General features: G+C 38.3%; 1 protein-coding gene across 22 annotated transcripts in view; it reads right to left on the bottom strand.

Annotated features, from left to right (window-relative positions):
- dlg2 (discs, large homolog 2 (Drosophila)) overlaps positions 1-21,071 on the bottom strand; it is a 279,866-nt gene that overhangs the window by 132,466 nt on the left and 126,329 nt on the right. For 15 of the 22 annotated variants that reach the window (XM_084730723.1, XM_084730738.1, XM_084730737.1 and 12 more), the window contains one exon: positions 17,828-17,887. The exons of the other annotated variants lie outside the window; for them this stretch is intronic. In XM_084730723.1, the coding sequence (XP_084586849.1) occupies positions 17,828-17,887 (60 nt within the window). The remainder of the gene's footprint in view (positions 1-17,827; positions 17,888-21,071) is intronic. 22 annotated transcript variants of the gene reach the window in all.

The raw sequence follows: 21,071 nt of genomic DNA on the forward strand, positions 1-21,071 counted from the left end.
CCAAAACTGTTTTAAACTACATGAATGCTGTTTAGTCAAAGTCAGCAGCTCTTTAAAATACTTTACAGTGGTTAAATATTTGTAAACCATAAAGAAAGAGCCAATGGCATTGATTTATGAAAATAAAACATATATGGAGACAGCGACAATATCAATTAAGGATATTGTATGTAGATTTACTATCATATACATCCCAAATTACATACATTTTATTTTATGGAAACTTAGTTAAGGGTCTTGTATTTGATCTGACTGTCATATATCACACTTAGAAGTTTCATATGAAAAAATGTATCCATATTTTATCCATATGAGAAGGTTTCGGGGGGGGCACCTATGGAGCTGATGATCACAAGCTACTCAATAGTCACCTGTTTTATCTGCAACACCTTCAGCTGTAATGTAAAACAAATGCACGAACACTAGAGCCTTTCAAGTTATTATGAACGACCCAATATCTTTCTAAACACTTTTATACAGCCATTTCTTTGTGTGCAAAGTGAATGTATTGACATATTTACAACATTTTTGTGCTGTCACTGCTGTAGCTCCCACTGCTGTACATTTGCGTCATGCTTGCATCATTTTTTTTTTTCTTTTTTGCTGTTTGTGATTGCATCTAAATCTATCTAGATTTATCTGCCTGTAAAGCTGCTCACCTGTCTGGATTACTGTCAGTCCCACAGGCAGGTTGGAGCAGATAACAACAGCAATATGAGTGAGTAACGTCAGATATGCTTCAATAAGATAAAAACGGCGTTTGTGCAGGCCTACCCAGTGTATATAAACATGCAGATAACAGCATTTATCTCCAGGGTTTATATAGGCTCATATTATTTAGTAGTGATGGTAACCAGCTGCAGTGAAAATGTATCACCGACAGAGTGTGTGTGGAAACAAATCATATCTGCCACACTGTAAACTGTAAGCTGATATTATTTCACTAATAAAAACAGTTTTTAGAGTTGCTCTGAAAACTTCTTATTTCACTGAGGACAGCTGCTGAGTCAACGGGCACTCAGTTTCCATGGTAACCAGCACGCCGGCGTCTGCCTGATGGCTCCTGTAAGATATTCTCTTTACTGTCACGCTTTCAGAAAGATCACACTGCTTTGTTTGTTTGTTTGTTTGTTTCTCGTATTGGTTTCTTGATTTTTAGAGTCAGAACAAGTGGAGATGGAACAGTGAATACTGTCTGTGGCTGAACGCCGCCTCGCCAGTGAAATCAATCATTCAGCTGTTCAAGCTTGTGACCAGGTTCCACCGCGGCTTGTTAGTTATTGGGATAACAAGAAAACAATAAGAAAATCATGAAACCCATCAGAAGTCTGAAGCCCCGTGGTGATGACACCACAGGCCCTCTGCTTCTTGTTGATTTTAATCTGTAAAATCACAAAGAGCACAGAGTTCAAGTGTGGGTCTCATTTATAAAACGACGCGTGGAATCCTTACTAAAAGTGTTTGTGCGCACAAAAGCCGAAAATGACGTGCCAAAAAATACTCAGAGTAGAAAACTGCGTATGCACACCTGCCGTCTGTGTTTCCTTTATAAGTCACTTTTCACACACATGGATCAGCCTCACAGTCTCGCTCTCTATACGCCTAAATTCAATCATAGATGGTCAATGCAAAGCAGCATATGGAGGCTTGCTCAAGGTTGTTTACAGTGTTTCGTGGCATCTGAGAGGAAATGCCAGGAAAAGGAATTTACTCGACCCTGAAATCACATCAGACACACACCTGTTGGTTTTTCTTGCCGGTAACAGCTAGTTGCTAGAAACTCGGACTACACAGTTTCACCAGGTTGAAGATGTGAGATGTGTAAGATCATACTTGGTGATATATGCACAGTATTAAAAGATATTATTAAAAACTGTTGATGCTGATTTCTTGGATTACTACAACAGATGAGGTCCGGCCTCCTCCTCCTCCTCCTCCTCCTCCTCCTCCTCCTCCTGCGCTCTGGGGGTGGAGAATGTGATGGAGAGGCAGCAAAGAAATATTGAAGAAATACTGAGCAGACTTTGATTTAAGATTTGAGTTGGCTTATATCTTTTTAAACTAAAAGGTGCTTATTATAGCTCACTACAAGCACAAGTACATATAGCACTGCTGGTTTGACTGTTTATGATCGGGTGGATCAAACATGATGTTACGTGAAATTAAATGTCTGAGAGGCCTCATTATAGGTGTAATGATCCCTCTTCATTTCTACATCCTGGCTTTAATTCACCACCTCACCATCTGCATTGCTCATTCTTCCTGCCTCTAAAATGTGTGTACACATGGGTCACAGCTTACTTACATGTAGCAGAGACCAACATGCTTATACTGGTCAAGCTCCAAATATATTGGGTCCCACACTTCCCATCATGCAACTCTGAGTGTCTTTCATTAGACTCTCTCTGCCTGCACATGACATTCAAACTGTCTGTAACATTTGTCTTCCTCTTATAAAACTGTAGTCTCCAAGACCAACCTGATGTCACCTGACTACCTGACTTTGTTAGGCAAGTAAATCAATTTTAAAGTCGAGACAAAATGAAAAATACATTTTTAACTCTTTTAGATCACATCCCCAGTCATATTATCCACCTATTTAATAATATGTGTCTAAAGAAATTCTTTTTCTATGTTCAACTAAATATGTTTCAACCAATAATATCATGACATCCACTCATCAATCTTTAGCTAAGCAGTAACAGAATAGTACCTTGGATTATGGCAAACCCATTTTTCAAAGTTCAAATCAAATTCCTCCCAGATTTTCCTCCCAGCTGCCTGTCCTTTGTCCCTCAGAAAGACGTCAAGATAGGAAGCTCCATAGTCTCGAAATGCTGCTTTTACATTTAAATTGGTGGTGTTTCCCTTTATCAACCTGGGTCATTTTAGGGGCATATGGGGAGGCACATTTGGCCAGGCTTTCTGCACTAACAGCATTATCTTACATGCTTGCTTGTATTAGGATGATTATTAGTAAAAGATATATTGTGTTTCACCAGAAAATTGATGAAATAAAATCATGAATAAAAATTTGGAATGAGCTATCCAGGACACTGTCGTGCATGTTGTTACTTTTACTATGAAACCGACTCAACACCTAAATATTTGGGAGCACTTCTCTGATAAAATGTGGCCTGTTTGCTTTGACTCCATTAACATTACTTATGCAGGCTTTATAATGATTTCAAGACGTCTTATTCAACTTGCTATAAAAAGCATCCTGGATGCACAGGATAATAACTTATCATTAAGTGCTATTTTTGCTGTACAACATGGCCAATTTAGAATTCAGCAGTGGCACACACTCCTGAAACCTAATGAGCAGCCTCATGACGATTTAACAAAATGTATTCCTGCAATTTGCATAAGATGCTGTAACCAGTGAAAACACCGGCTGAATTTTGACGCTTCCACATTAAAATTAGAGAGACCAGATATTCAAGCTGCTGGAGTCAGAACGAGCAGCTGTTATCTGACTGCTGTTTTTTTAGTGGAAATAAATACATCTACATTGTCATCCTCCCGATATAAATGTGAAAAATACAACTTTTTAAGCATTAATTATTCATTGAGGTCATCTGTGATTATTTTGAGGCCATGCTTCACTGTCAAATGAGTACAAGTGCAGCTGCTCAACAAAAAAATCATCTTCTTTGAAAGTCTGAATGAATAAAAAGGGTCAGCACACATCCAGCATGTCCCACATGATGCTGAGTTCCAGCCCTCGGCTACAGACAGGCTCCATCTCATGGTTTGAGAAGCTCCGACTGCACTCTGGAAGTACTAATGGCTGCTTCTGTTTAATGGCTTTCCATTTCCCTTTCCTCTGTTTAAGAGCTGACCTCTTTTAAATGCACTCCTATTTTTTTTTTTTTTTTGCTAAGATGTTCCCTCATGACAATATTAAATCAACTGTTCAATATACATCTTGTCTTTTATTCTTTGAGTGTTGTCACCACATTTAATTCATGTTCACAGGTGTTTTTTTTCCATCTGGAAAGAAGTAAAAAACTATTTTAAGGGAAAATGGCTAAAGTGCACAAAATTGACCTCTTACAGAAACCCACTAAGAGCAAATCAATTTTGGAGGATCCCATAGTGTGTCTGAGTGTAGACAGCGAGCGGCGAATCTTTCACATAGATGGCGAGATGGGCCTGTGGGGTTATTTGCAGTGCATCATTATGTTCAATCTGGGTTTGATGGGAACTCCTTGTGAACAGACTATCAGCAGGAGAGGTCAGTCACACTTTGCGTGACATTTTGACTCCTTGTGTTTCCTCGCTGCCTTTATTTTCCTCACTGCCAGCACAGAGACAGAGGCGTTCTGAACACCCACAGAGGGTCATGGACCACACATGCGCAATTACAAAGGCCATCTGTGAATGTGCGCTTAAAGGAGCCAAGATACCACATCAACTGTTTTCACCATCTCCAGGAACACCAACCACAGACCTCAGCCAACACAAATAAGCATTTATATGAACGCTGCCTACAACCTTACTATATTACTATAACAGTACTAAAACCAGGGTTCCTAAGTCAAATTAAAGCACTTTTCAAGCATTTTCAAGGTGCATTTTTAAGCTTTTCCAGCACCTTACAGCTGCAATATTGCATATTTGTATACATTACTAGAGACGAACCAATCCACTTTTCCAGCTCCAATCTGATCCCAATAACTGAATTTAAATGCCCAACCATTATCAGCCGCTGACTTGCTTTTCTGTGCTCTTTTCTGTGTCTCACGAGTCGAACATCTCCAAACTAAGGACATGCTGAGGACTGTTACTACATCACTCAGTTGCACTTGCACTCTGCTCCACCTGTAACTCTTGGAGATTAAAAAAAAATATGGGGACTACTGAATGAATATCTTTGTAGAACAGTTTAATTACTAAATAATAACTGAATTTATGCTACAGAATTTTATCTATTGGCTTAAAATCACATTGTTACATATTTAAAGTATAATTCTTAAAAACTACTATGTAATCTGGATCAATATGTAGACCGGTGATAAATTAATTACGCCATATTGGATCAGATCATCCCAACTCTAATACAAGTTGTATACTAAAATTGATTATTTCACTTCGTTGTCACATTAAATCAGATGTTATTGTCCTATAAATGACAAAAAAATATGCTTGGTGATAGCGAGCTCCATGAGGATGACCAATAAATAAATTAATTAACTCACTGTAAGCATCATCTGGCTGTGCCAATATAAATCTATCACTGTTTACTCAGATGGCTATGTATTATGGGAGTACTGCAATACAAAATTTCAAGCAGTGTCAAGCACTTTATCCAAACATTTTTCAAACCTTGAAAACACAACATTAAAATTCAAGCATTTTAAGGATTTCCAGCACCTGTGGGAATCCTGTAAAACTACTTTAAGTGTACCAAGTTAAGACAATGAAGTTTTGTCTTCATGGTAAAGTTTGGACTGGGACTAGAGCTTCTCTCCTTCAAACAAGTACGTGCTGCCACTCAAAAGTGTCAAAAGTGTCTGTGTGTTCAGCACTCAGTACTTTTGTAGCTTTTAACTGAACCTCTGTGGTGTGAAGTTTAGCTTCTCTTCTGCGTCTCAGTTTGTACTTCCGGCGTTCACGGTATTAAGTTTACTTTTAGCTGTATAGAAGTTCAGTCAAATTACTGCTGATGAAAACACAGCATTTCCTGTTTGGGCTGCTTCATAACAAAACGATGGATAACTTTAATTGTGAAGAAATTATAGGAAATAAAACGTCTGCTGTTTTACAGCCACTTAACTAAAGCCAAGTGCATCATATAAGGGTCAGTGTATTAGTTATTTATTCTAAAGATGCAACTTTAGATACTATTTCCTTATATTCATATTGAGTTAATAACTTTGATGTTCTAAACTAAGAGAGGAAAAGAGACTTGAGGTGCTTTTTTAATTATTATATGAGACTTTTAAGTTAAGTCAAAAAGTTTGATTATGTCTTATGTTTATGCGGTCTGTTTAAAGCTCTGTCTAGACAACAAGCATCTCAGACGTGTTTTTTTACGAGCATCTAAAAAAAAATTCAAAAAATAAAAAGTGTGGGAGAGAATTATAACCTCAATTCTTAAGGAGAAAATTCATGATTCACATTTGAACAATAACTATGCAGACCCAGTTTGAACTGTAACAGTCAAGCATTTCATTAGTATTGCTTATTTTTAAATACAAATATATCTTTGTCCTGTCACAATGCCAGCAGAGGACTTCTGCTCCTTGAATATTTGCCCTTTGGCTGTGCTTCATTTGCAAGTGGCTGCATTCTGATAACAGGACAGAACACTTTAACAGACGTGTCAGTGAAAGATCAACAGTGAAGTCTGCATCCACAGTGTCGCCATTTTCACTTCACTTAGCCCCTTAAAAACCTCTAAGTGCTACACTGATAGATCAATCAGAAACATTTCATTGGAAGGGGTGAGCATAAGGCTGGCATGACACCATCATAACCTGTCATGAACAGGAAGGAGTCTTTTAAAATGTTTCTGAATGTTGTCATAAGTGTCGTTTAGTCAACTATTTTATTTTTAATGCAATGTTGACATTGTCTGCAATGTCTTTGTTATGACAACTTTAATAAAAACACATAACCATCATAAACATGCCATAGCAGGCCTAATTATCAAATTTAAATTAACTATTCAGCTTTATGTGTCAACATAATATTTAACTGTCACATTGTCAATGTCAGACAGAGACCTTGTATATACAAAACTGCCTCTTTTCAGGAAATTAAAAAAATACTAAAAAAAAATACAAACTGAATACTGCTTACAGACAGTTAGTAGTTCTTTTTACTACTTGACTTGTTAAATATGTGTAAAATCCACAGACAGATGTAAGGGTCACCATTGGCACTGATTTAGGAAAAAATGTCATAAAAATGTCAAAATACAGAGATACAAGGTTTGCACCCGAAAGCGATGACATGTGGCTGGATTTGGCATAAGCTGTCATGACAATGTCATCATAATTGTGTCATGAGTATTTTCCTTGATCTCAACTGCAGTGATACATTTTGGACTTGTCATAAAAATGTCATCAAGAGTTATTATACTGTCAAATGATTTTCTAACAATGTCATGAATAATTTCCTTGACCACAAATTAAATGAGGTCTATTCATTTGGACTTGTCATACAGATGTCATTAAATGTTATAAGGCCAGTTTGACAAAAGAGTACAGTACCAAGGTGATTTGCAGATTTCCCGATGGACAGACAGTTAGCTTTACTTGTTGCTAAAGTAGGCTAAGTCATTACCTGCTACTAACTGTAACTTGGATAGCCGTGCAGCTAGCTGTCTTATTAGAGGACTCAGCCCCAGGGCGCCAGAAGCCAAACCCAGCAAGGAAACCACCTCAGTACTGTACTCCCTGTATTTCCTGCATGACAGGAGGACATAATGCCCGTAACATGTTATTAGCTACTATAAACACCAATCAATATCTGCAACAAGCCCCTCCCCAGTTCATGCATTTACAGGAAAGACCTAAATATGCAGAATGTGAACACAGCCAAAACAGGACAGTCATAAACATTCATTAAGACTCATATTCATGACAGGTGTCATGTCACTGTTATAACAGTGTCGTGTCTTATGCACCCTCCTTCAAATAAAGTGTTACAGATCAATCTGATGTCTGCGACTGGACTGCCCAAAGTTTCTTGAAGCCTTTGACCGTACTTGAGAGCGACATTATCTTCTGAGACTCAAGTTTCATTCTTTTCCCCTTCCAATGGAAGGTAGTGAGACAACAAGCCTGGGCAGATTTTCAAGAACTGTCCAAATGTGACAGAGGCAGACGGGCACTTTGATAAGAGTCTATCTACAGAAGAAGGAGAGACGTTTTAAAGAATCTCTTTGATGACTGGGAGTCTAGACAGTTCCTCTGACCCAATTAAAGAGACTGAAAAGTGCTGTTTTATCAACTGTGTAATGAATATTCATGCATTTGCTGTGATGAATGGAATATTCTGTGTAACCTTTCGATGATAATTTAGCTTGAGTGAAGCTTCTTCACCCAAATGTACTAAACTAAAACTCTTCTGACCGAGTTTTGATTTTGCGACGGTTTCCAATGGAAAGTGCATTGTCCCTTAATATTACAGCTCTATAACTTGAAGCTGCTTCATTTACAGGCAATTTATGAAACCATTAAAAAAATATGATGTAATAAGATCTGCAAACCGCAGCTAGTGAAGGGTAGTGGTTATAATTTGAGAATCCATCAAAAGACTTAATACTATCCAAGTTAACTTTAGTTGTAGTTTTGCTGGTGAAATTGGTTGACTGCATTTTGCAACAAAGTTAACAAATTCTGTAGGATTTTATCTGTTTTATATCATTTTAATTTAAAGCAGATACTCTGCTTTTTTTTATAAAAAAAAAAAAGGTTTTGTTAATTATCGTCCTTTAATTTACTCGTCATGGAGTTAAATTCTACAGTAATATACAAGAGGACATTATCTACTTGTAGAATACATACAGATCCTTTAGTGTACTATACATACCTCGTAGGAATGTGCTGATTTATTGGTCTAATATAAGTGTCGGCCGATATTTGCCTTTTTGACTGCAACTGGCATATCACCAAATATGAAGACATTCGCAGATGGCAGTGGCCGACGTACATCAGGTGTGTTGCATCAGCTTTGCGCTCACTAAATGCCGTACTGGTTATCTGCGGTTGGATTCCGACAACAGTAGCTGCATATACAGCAGATTAAGAGAGGAAGCAACTGGCTGAACATGTTTTTTAGGAAGAAAACTATTTTGTTTCCCTGGCACAAAAGTGTAGATAAAAACAACAAAAACAAAATGACCAACGGAAAACAAAATAAACTAAATAAAAAAACATCATCATCTTCTTAAGGAAGAATTTGTGTCTTCACTTCATTCCACCAATGCATCATTTACTTCTTTGTACATTTTTCTGCCCTTGAGATGCAGTTGCTCACATACTATAAACAACTTCCATTTAATATCCGCATGAGACAAATCTATAATATCTGCCAAATGAGTAACATCTGCACAAATCTTATAAACACAGAAAAATATTTGCCCACACTGACTCTGATAGAGGCTAAAGAATCAAAATCTTTTTCTTTCTTTTCACAACATTCCTGACCCTAAAGCTTGTGTGGTGTGTCCTTGATGCTACAGTGCTGTTATACTGCACTGTGTGCCACAATGGGCCAAGATTTCAGAGGAGCTGTGGGCTCAGGGCAAATATCTGAATTAAGGTCTGGAACTGTGCTTTGGTCATGAGGTAAAAAAAAAAAAAAAAAAAAAAAACAGAAATAACAAAGGCATTCCGAAAAAACCCAACCTGCACTGCAGCCTTTTCTTATTGACTTCATGCCAGCAACAGTGTTTCAAAGTCACCAACGACAAATAAATCCATAAAAGAAGCAGAGGACAATACACAGTCTATCCCACTCATATAAAATGAATCATCTATATATTCCCAGAGCTGGAATCCTATGAAACTGTATGAAATAGCCTTCTGATAGCATGAATAGATTCAGAGTGATGGAGCTGTTGTCTTATTGTCACAACATTCTGTCCTTATAATATTCAGCCGGTTTCAAGGACACGAGTCACTTATCAATTTGTTTTGCCCTGGACAAAAAAAAAAAACAGATTCACCACCTCGAAGCCTTCTCCTTCTGCTCAGATATGATCCTCAGCTGCGAGAAAGAAATACGTCTTGTCATTCTGACAACAAAATAAACCGCCCTGTCATCAAAATCCACCGAACCTCATGTGTTTCACTCCAAAAATAGCATGTCAACACGAGTTAAGAGTGGAATCCCTTTAAACTGGACACGTGTTTATTGGACTTAAACTACAGTCTACAGTACAGAATGATAAATGCAGAGACGCAGCATGCAACTTTACCTCATTTTAAAGGTCTGCTCCTCAGTGTTCTTTTCATATAGTCACATTTAAGTTCCCCACCAGGCATGTTTTCCCCTGGCCTGTAGTTCTATTTATCCATCTAGATAGTTTTGGTGTGAGTTGCAGAGTTTTGGAGATGTCAGTCATTGAGATGTCTGCCTTCTCTCCAATATAATGGCATTCATCTTGTGGGGCTTAAAGCTCAAAAAATACATTAAAAAAGTTCAAAACCAGTGTCTCTTTCCAAAAGTAATGACCCGGTTACTCAAGATAATCCTCAGACCTTTTTGTGAGCAGTTTCATATGGGATAGATTCTAAAGTGGTTCTGGTCGATTCTATTGCAGAAAAAAAAGTAATTCCTGCATGAAACTGCTTCCAATGAGGTCTGTGGCAACCAGGTCAGAGGAAAATTTTGTATCTCATAATCGTCTTTTCTTTGACTTATGAGAAATAAATGAGATTATTATGGGCTTACTGAAGTCTCATCTGTTTCTCCTAAATGTCCCCTTGGGAGAAAAAAGGAGCAAAACAAAAGAAAAGCAGGAGATCTTTCACTCAGCTCATGGGTGCCTCAGAGGTTTCTCCTAGATGAACGTTTGGAGCAACAAGACTTTAATCTGACCACCAAGACAAATTTAAGATTTCATTTAAGACAACTGAGTTTGCTTTTGGATCTCACTGTTATCTCAAGAGCAGATTATTTGTGACAAATTTAAGATTAGTGCAGCGAGACAAATAAGAACATTGTAAGATCTTCAGTTGGGTCCAAACTAGTCTCAGGATAACATGAGACAAAAGCTATTTCCCAGAAGCTGAATTTAAGAAGTATGATTAAATGGTGAAAGTCTCATATTGATCTTAAACTTTCTAGAGATTGCTTGTGAGTTGCTGTTGAGTTTTTGGTACGTTAAGCACTGCAGTGACAGACTAGTGCCATCTAGTTCCATCATACTGGAGAGAAGGCAGACATCTCTACGACTGATATCTGGAACAGTCTACAGATGGATTAATAGCGCAAGAGGCCGGAAGAAAAATCTGTATTTTTGATTTTGGGATGAAATGTCTCTTTAAAGTATTTAAAAATACCCTGCAAGATTAAAATTTTGTTAAATGCACAGTATGTAAGTTCTGCCACTAAGTGTCTCTCTCACATTAAGTCAATAACAAAAGAAATAGTTTGATGACACTGTGAAGTTGCATGGGATTATGGGAGTTGTTGTCTTCACTTTTTAACACCTGATTTGATGACAATCTATCTGACATGCCTCAAGCAGAAATAAAGTTTGTGGACAACATAACATTAAAGTTTTATTCATGTTATGTTTTCATGACACCTTTCCTCACTCTCAGATGTATCCAACATATCCCAAATTTTCCTGTAATTTATAGAGACTAGAGGCTAGCTAGCAACAGCTAGCATGAAAGGCACCCTTATCAGAATAAATTATAGATTTTTCTGCATTTGAACATTGTTGAAAACATTTGAAATAATAAGTACACAACTCAACAAAATATATATGTCTTCCGACATTTTAACAAGGAAATTTTCCATATTATTGTTTGAAAGGAGCAATATATAGCCATTATGCATGCATGCAAAAATGAGTACAGGAATCCACATAGTGAATTGGAACCACAGACTGTATATTAGATTGAAATCCTGTCTAATATACAATCTCCCCAGACACAGCAGAGGCATGCAGGCTGCAGGAGCTCCACAGGGGTGCGGGATGTGTCCAAGTCCTCCACTGTAAGTTGATCAGCTGTTTATAACCGTCAATTGTCTATCAATGCAAAGTTAAGCCCGTTATCCTGAAAACAAAAGCCTGCTGCTCTGAAAACAGACACTCTGGATGATGAGTTAAGTGGCTGTCTCTCTCACTGCTGCCAAGCTCCATGAACATTTTGCTCAGTTAAACAGTTATAAACATTTATGTCTTCTAAGATTATTAATGATTTCTTTTGACTCATAATCAGACACTCGGTCAGCAAAAAAAATGGCATTAATTTGAACTCTGATTAATGTGAAACTGACATACAAAACAGTTATTTAAGGAGGACGCTGCAGGAGGCAGCTGTAGCATCATGTCAAGTGAAGCAAGTATTTTAACTTAACATGTTTCCATGATCTCTGATGACACAGTGTGGTCATTTTATGATTTATTACAGTAAATATATTATAGATTTTTCCTTTAACATAGCTTTCCCACATTAAAATAATCACTATTGAGTGAAGCGTTTATAGACTGATTGTGAGTCTATCTCTGTTTGAAAGGTGCAGTAAAAATAAACTTGACTCTCCTTGAGCACAGAAAAGAAACCGCCCTACAAAAGATGTGATTCTCAGAAAGTCTTTAGCTTTACCAACTACCCACAAAATGGCATCATGAAGTGCATTTGTGCAGCGTTTGACTGAAAATGATTACCCTACCCTCATCACTGCGCTGCTGGTGGCGGTGCTGTTATCCACGTCCCCACCAACCCACAGTGGCTGGAAAAAGCCAATTTGAGCCAATCTGAGAGTTTTCATGAGGCAATCAGGGCCTCCCATTGTGTGGATAAGACGACGGCAGAGGAATAATGACAACAGGGAGTGGATGAGAGAAAGCGATCTTTTCCCCCGTGGGATCAAACTTTGTAGTATGATAGTGCGCCGCTTCAACCTGCGATCCCCCTCACAGAGCACATACCAGTAACTGCAGCCTTCATTAAACTGCTGTTTATTACTCTGAAACTTCACCGCGCCTGATTGACAGAGAAGTAATTGCTGCAAAAAATGCTTGTGTTTTTACAAGCTGATATTAGCATGGAAAGAGGCTGGTGATCGATACAACAGCGCAGCAGTTAGAATCAATAATGTCTTCCCTGAGTCACACTCTCCAATCAGTGGCGCTTGATTTGGCCAGCGAGGGAGGGGTTACACCTCCTCTGGTCATAGACAAACCATAATTCTTGCCTCTCCGCTGCCTTTACAATTACACCGGCTGTATTAAAGCAATTTTTCATTCAAAAGTCCCAAGGCTGGGAGGAAACAAATAGGCTGAGCACAGAACTCGCGGTCCCGGGCCTGTTCGCCGCTCCCTTTACACGCTCGTCTCTCCCTCGCTCTGCCTTTCTCATACTCACATTAAAGATCAAGTCAGGTCCACCTCTCTGCCACCAGGGAACCAACCCACCAGGAAATTACACCCGCGGAAAGTCAATAGTTATCTGAGCACATGTATAAAGTGAGAATGTTGAGGACAAAACAGCAGAGTAGAACTGGAACTACCTCATTTCCATCCCAGAACTCCATTATTGATTTATCCTTCAGTTATTCAATGAATTATTTCATCCAGAAAATGTCAAGAATAATGACTAATCTGCATCTAAAGTTACCGGAGCACAAAGTGATGCTTACACTCTTACAAATAAAGGAGCTGTAAATAAACTACAACCATAAAGGGTTCTTCAGCTTGTCCCCACATGAGAACCTTGTTGGTTCCAGCTAGAATTTTTTTTTTTTATAAAAGTTCCAACTAGAACCCTTTCAGAGAGGTCTACCCAGAACCCAACATAGAGGGTTATAGCTAGAACTATCTGTCAAAGGTTTTAGCCAGAACCTCCTATGAGTGTAAACCCTCTCTGTCCAGAATCTTTCATCCAAGAAACCTTTTACATTCTGAGGGTTTCATCTAAAACCCAACCAGGTTGTTCTACTGAGAACCCTTTTACATTCAAAGGTTTTATCTAGAACACACTGAGGCAGTCTACCAAGAACCCTTTTATATCCAAAGGCTTCGTCTAGTACCCACCCATGGGGTCCGAATAAGAAGTGTTTTACTTTCCAAAGTTTTTATCCAGAACCCACTTGGGGGTTCTACCAAGCACTCTTGTATATTTCATAGGTTTTATGTAGAACCCACCCACAGATTTGTACCAAGAACCCTTTTATTTTCCAAGGGTTTTATCTAGAACCTCAAAGGCGAGTTGTACCAGGAAGTCCTTTATAGTGTGATACAAAGAACCCTTGACAAAAGAATTCTGAAAGTTTTTCAACAGTCCTTGACAAATTCTTTCTTCAAAAATGGGTTCTTTGGATGAAAAGGGTTCTCAATGGAACCCCTAGTCTTACTAAGAATGTTTGACAAACCCTTTCTCAAAAAGGGGTTCTTCAAAAGCAAATACTTCTGTGTAGAACCTCAGAATGTAGAATACTTCAGACGGTTCCAAAAGCTAAAGACAGGAGTGTTAAATTAATAATGATATAAAAGAGAGTTTTATAGTATTTGTAAGAGGACATTACTGTATGAAAATCAGCTTATTCTATTTGATTCCAGGTGTTTGTTTGGAAGTGATAAGCCTTATGCTTATGAGACAAAATGCTGCAGTGTCTGGCTCAGAGGTTTGTCCTCTAAAGGCTCCTCTCCAAAGTTTGTCCTGTAAAGTTCTTGTAAAACTGAACAATAAATCTCATGGTATCTCATCAACTGTGCTTGAATAAATCTGGGTTATGGAGCATTTAATTAAGTGTGCATGTCCTGAGGAAAGTATAAACTTGAAAAAAAGATTTCTTCTTCATCAAAGATATTTCTTTTTGTACAGGGAGGATATATCTGATGGGCAGTTTCCCTCGGCTTTACTCGCTTTTGCAAGACAGGAATCTTGACACAAACACTAAAACTTTAGGAGTGCTTAATTTTTATGTAACTGGTATATCATTCTTGCATGTAAACCAGTGCAAGTGCTTTGGATAGGAACGGTCAGCCTGTCAGTCAGTCAGTGCATCATCAGTCTCCTGGCACATTTTCTCTCCTTACTATTAAAGTGATGACTCGTGTTCTTCATTAAACACAGCCGTTGCTTTTGGAACTCTTTAAACCACAATAATTGATGGGCATCACTTTTCTTTGGGTGCTAAAAGCTGACAGTTAATGATCGACCTTGCCAGAATGGAAGCGTCAGATTCATTATGTAGAGCCTGGACTTGTTTTACACCTGCATCTCCCCCAGTTAAACATTACTATCATGTACTGTTAATAATGTTTGATCATTTAAAAAATACCATCAGAGGGGATAAAGACAGTACACAGAAGAGCATGCTGTAACTTTCCCTCAACACTTCGCCTTTGAATATTATTATACGTTTTATTATAGGGATTCCCCAGTCATTTTTTTGCATCTAAGTCATATTTGCTGTTTTTATATTTTTAGCAGCTGGTATCCCAGTTTTGTAGGTCAGATATATTGATATTAAGCCAACTGAACTGGTAATACTGAATTTTACTACTAGGTGTTACAGGTGGCTCAGCCACTCATAATCTTATAACCATTATATACATGTTATATTCCATATGTTCATATGGAACATAATGTTAACATATAAATAATGTCAACATAAAAGATCATAGCATAATGTTTCACAATTAATGCCTTGTTAAGAATTGAAATGATCAAGAGCTTAGCTGTATGTAACATTTCTGCATTAAAATGTCTAAAATTCCTGCACATATTATGTATTATGTAACATTGTGTACTTGCATTATCCCAAATGTTCTCTAACAATGTTCAAACTAGAGAAATCTGTAATTTGTTCAAGATGCATTTCCTGCTAGCTGCTATAACTTCAAAGAAAACAGGGGATAATAACTCCCATGATCCCACACCACTTCAACACATCATCAAACTATGTCGTTTGTTATTATGTTCATGTGAGGTAGACCCCAAGTGGAAGAAGTTACATATTGTGTGTTTATTTTGAAACAGATACAGGAAGTGTTTGTATTATCAGCGTAATGCAGAAACTTTAACAGGGCAAACGCGATCAGAGCCAAACGAAGCTTCATACCTCTGCTATGTCACTGAACTGAAGAACTGAAGCTGGCAGCGGCCTCGCAAACACAGCAAACAGATGTGACAAACATGGGCGACAGGACAGTTATATTAGAATTATATTTAAAAGGGGAAGTTATGGGATGCCTGTTTACTAACCAGCAATGTATTTCACAAACTAGTTAACAACTAGCCACCGCTTGACTCGCCAACCACACCTCTCTTAAACAATTAATAATACTTTTAATGTATTAATACCTGTTAACTGACTACACTTTGCGTAACCTAGCCATCTAAAAAAACATCATCGAACTGTGAAACAAATATTCTACACCCCTAAACGAAGGAATACATATCCCACAGCATGATTCATTTATACTACTGCTGCACTTTATTTAAACAGAGAACTTTTAGCAGCATTTTTGATTAGTCAGCACCAGTCAAACATTCAAAATAAAATACATATTATCCGTGTTACTTGTGATACTTCTCTCTCTACTGCATGTCGCTCAAAATTTAGTTAAGCATTTAATGATAGTTTAGGCTACAGGATTGTATCGGATACTCTGTATCATGTAGTTTAATAATTGTAGTATTTACTGAATACGGGCTATTATACATCAGTTCCCATCAAGTAATTTGAGTGGACGAGAGAGATTCCATGAGAGCTGATACAGAGTACAACATCACTGGGACTTTAAACTACAACACTCTACTTTACAAGTGTTCTAATAACCGTTAGCCTGCATTAATGTTACAGTGAGACAGATGGAGACCAAAGAGACAGGAGGCGTCTTGTACATGATTCAAGGCTTATTACTGTGAGATTGCTGTCACTCACTTTTTAATCTGTGGAATTGAACAGAGTATGATACAAGAAGAGCAGTTTTATCAGGTTTTGATCTGTTAATCATGGAAAATACCTGTGCTTATGAGCACACGTGTTACAATTATTGAAATTATTTTCATAAATATGGTCTATACTTAAACATGTAAACTATAATATCGTTCCTTGAACAGATTTCACAAACAGCAGATGGATTTATTAGTAGTTTAGCTTTTTAAATCAGCTAAAATAACATATCATAAAATCCCGTGGTTGGTTCATTTGCTTTCCAGACCACACATGAACCATAACAGAGTCCGCAGATCGAGACCCCACCTTTTCAAGCAGTCTCGGTCCTGTTCTTTGGATTGCATCAGGCTGAGTGTCAAGAATTAAACATGCATATTCTGTCTCTAAAGAAGTCTAAGCTGAGCTTGAGGCAGTTTTATCGATCCATCGGGACAACTAAGCTGGGGAGCTCTACTGCGGTAACATCTAGACCTACATAAACTAGCTAGCAAGCTAATGTTGGTGTGCAGAAAAATGTGCGTGTTGCTTGGCAACAGTCCAATTGAGAGGCGGGACTATTTGTGATGTCAGAGCCGAATACATGAGGAAATAAACAAAAGCAACCATAATCTGTTGTTAATTAGCACTGTTAACTAATAAATAAAGCTTGTAGAACTGTTGTATGAAAGCAATATCACACTCAAAGTTGTGCTGTTGGACTGAATATCATCACAGCCATGATGATACTCAGTCCAACAGCACTTCCTCTGTGATTCTGCATAAATAACGATTGGAGGCTGATGTATCTGTGCATCCCTGCTTCATTATTGCGTGTGGGTTCAATCAGACAAGGGGCTCCTGGGTACAGCAGACTATTCAACATATAATACATGGTTATTAACAGAGACAGATTAACACCAGATCACAGTAACACCACAGCAAGCACATGGGGATTCGCTGGCAAGCAAATGGGTCACAAACACGTATGGGGTTAATTTAACAAGGTGTGGGTATGACAAGAACAGGGCAGCGACCCACAAGAAAAGGAAAGACTGCTTCTTCAGGCAATGGATTGAGGACAACACCAAAACAAAGTCCATGCAGCACCGAGGGGACATCAACCTTCTGGGTACGAGGACCCAGAAATAAGGGAGGAGTTTGAAGTAATACCAAATAAATAAATAAAAACAGGGGATGGAGATTCCCCAGAGGTCAAATAAAATTAAAATGAAATAAAACTTGCCATGTAGTTTGCTGTGGTCACACCCGGGTATGCAAGATCAAAACGGGTAACCAGTGCAGGCTGCAGGTAAGAAATGAAAGACAAGATCACTAGCCAGTATACTTGGGTAAAGAGAGAAAGAGATAAAAGAAGGGAGCCTGATGCAGCAGAATAAAAAGACATTAGTGATGGGCACCCTGTCACATGTTGGAGGGACAAGAGGGGGGAAATGTTCAGAGGGGTTAAGACTGGATGAGGATGAGGGCGAGTGGATCACTCCTGCTTCCTGCATTATTTCTCTCAATGAGGAAGAGCCTCTTACCCAGTGGGACACTTTCCCATCACAGACCCACTGCACATGTGCAAAATCACGCTCTCTGATCATCACTACTGCACTGATGAGACACAAACTGGGCTCTACAGCAAAAACAAGCAGAAGAAAACAACAGTTTTATGTTCACAGCTTGTCGATAAACATAAACCAACATTAGCTGAATGACGGCCAACTGTCAACACTCGCACAGCTCCGCAACCACACTTAATATCACTCCTGTGATCATCAACACCCATTAAGGTGCAGACGGCATGTCTCTCCCCACCTGCTACTTTGGGCTTTTCCTCACTGTTGGGACCCGAAATTATAAACATCTTCCTTAAAAAATACAGTGTAACATAATGTTCACCAAACCCAAAGGTCGGTTTAAGTTTGTTTGGGCATTACCACTGCTGGTGTGTGTCACATTTACATACACAATAACCTCACTGACTTTGAGACATCACCACGAAGATCCCCAGTGAGACAATCAGCATGCTTCTGCTGCTTTATTATCTATATTTTACTTTGTATGACAATGGGTCAGATGTCATTGATCCATTGACATCCCTCCCGCATGACATCATGGCACCAACAGACAGCACACTACACAGGAGGAGCTGAAGCACTCAGAGCTCTTGACAGTAGCTGGAGACAGGATATCACTGCCCACATGTCAAAGGCAAACAATGAGGATTGTGGGATCAAAGAAAAATCCTGAACGTCATCATCTAAGAACAATACTACTAGAGAAGTACTGTTTTCAATCACGTTTGATCACACTGAGTTTCTGCTACGATGCAGCAGCCAAGGCAAAGAATTCAATCAAATGGATTCCAGTCAATATAATAGAGAGCCTCAGTCACACCCTTTCTGGTGGACCAGCTGACTTAAGAAAAACTGAACTGAAATTAACTGTAGTCAGTGGCGCAAGACGCATCATTTTTTGATTCTATTTTAATTGTGCCATGAATTTCACATGTGAAGTTTGTCAATTTAAAAGATAATGTTACAAGTCAAGAAAGTCGCAGTTTGTCATAAAACAGCTGAAGTGTTAGACTGTATGAATATGAAATTAGAAAGACGACACACCCAGAAGTTGTGTAAGTAACGTCATGACTTTCTCCCTCAGCTGAAGTTGATGCCTGTGTGTTTGTACTGGGATGTAGTCACACAACAACAGGTCTTACTCGTTCCTTCTCTTCACGCCTGAGAAATGCACCAGGAGTCACTGGATAAAACGCTACAGGTAAGATCATGTTACAAGGGACAGCGACGTGGGTGTTTGTGACACTAAACTAAACTGCAACAAACCCACAGCAAACTGTGACTTTCTTTACTTGTAAAATGATCTTTTAAATTGATTTAAAAAAAAACATGTGCAATTCAAATGAAATAAATAAATAATTGGTCCCTCGCATTGACTACTATTCATGTTGCTTCCAAAGTTAGGCCCAATGGGGCACACTGGAAGGTGAAGTATGATAATGACTGTTATAATGCATTATAATGTGATCAGAAGTTACTCAAACTGGTGCTGCTTAATGAAACTCCTGTACGGGCTGATATGATACATTACAAGCTGGTTCAAAGTTGCTATAAGTAGTCATTTTGCTTTAAGTTAAGTGAAAAATTAAATCTGTGCAAGAACAATGCACAAAATATTGTAAAATTAATTTAACTGTTTAATGGGGTCATACCAGAAATGATTGCCTTGTATGCCAAAAAAAGTCAGTGAATAACCGGCAATTATGAGGTATTATAATATTTGACCTACTAAGTAATTATGTGTTATGATTATTGTCATAAATCATTATGCATATTTATGAGAATTCATTACTATAATTATAGATCCTATAAGCACTGTATAGACATGGACATCCTAGAAAGTGTTACCAAGATGTTTTTTCACATACTATAATTTGATATACTGCAGAGTGTGTTTCTTATGGTATTTCTGTTCCAGTAAAACATATGCATGCATGTCTCTCTACTGATAAAGTTCTTTATGGCATCCTTAAACATACCATGTCCTAACTTGGTTTAAAATCATCACTAAATGTCTTATTAAATCCAAAAAAACTCGACAGGATAAGAATATTCATCCCTAAACTGTGCGTTTATCAAACTGACATCATTACAACACAACTCTAAATTGGTCTTTCTTGAATTTTATATTCATTCAGAGAGTGCTGCTCAAGGTTCTGCCTGTGATTCTGTGACCCGAAACAAAGCGAACATGCAGACAACTCATTCTCCGTTCGCTGACTGGTTTACCAAGAATTTCAAACGTCGCCTGGAATAAACTGCTGACACAACCAGACTTCTCATCATGTCCAACACTGCCCTCTGCTGGCTCAAAGCTGAACAAACACAACCGCTTCACAACAAACTGCTCATCTTCAACACTTCTTTTACTGTATCATCGACTCAGATCAATGATAGAGGTACAGCTTGTAACATGGACCTGAGACCTCTTAACACATCTGGAATGTCTTTTTCCTCCAGCTCTGGACTCTACACAAAGACGTGGGCAGAGAGAGGCACTGAGATGTTAGAGGCTGGAGTCCACGTCAGGACACACGCTGGCACTACATGAATTACGACAATGCAGAGGGAAAATGTGTGCAAGGAATGGTAAGGAAGGGTGTGAAGACAGTATTTTATCATTTCCTGGAAACCAAATTATTGCCACCAATTTGTGCTTTTGTGGCTCAGAAAAGCACATCAAAAGAAAGGAAAAGGAAAAAGGAATAAACACTGTAATTCACATCAAACAGGAGCAGAAATCACATATTGCTGCATCCAAATCTCGAAATAGGCCTGAATTCAACCACAATCTACTATCTACTCACATATTTTTGCAGAACAGACAAAGTAAAGTATGTGTTCTATAATTTATCTGGCTGTTTCTTTCTATTTGATTCCCCTGATGGTACAAACACCACAAAT

This window comes from Lutjanus erythropterus, chromosome 11, assembly GCF_056507025.1.
Source record: "Lutjanus erythropterus isolate fLutEry1 chromosome 11, fLutEry1.hap2, whole genome shotgun sequence".
In the NCBI taxonomy this organism is placed as follows: Eukaryota; Metazoa; Chordata; class Actinopteri; order Lutjaniformes; family Lutjanidae; genus Lutjanus; species Lutjanus erythropterus.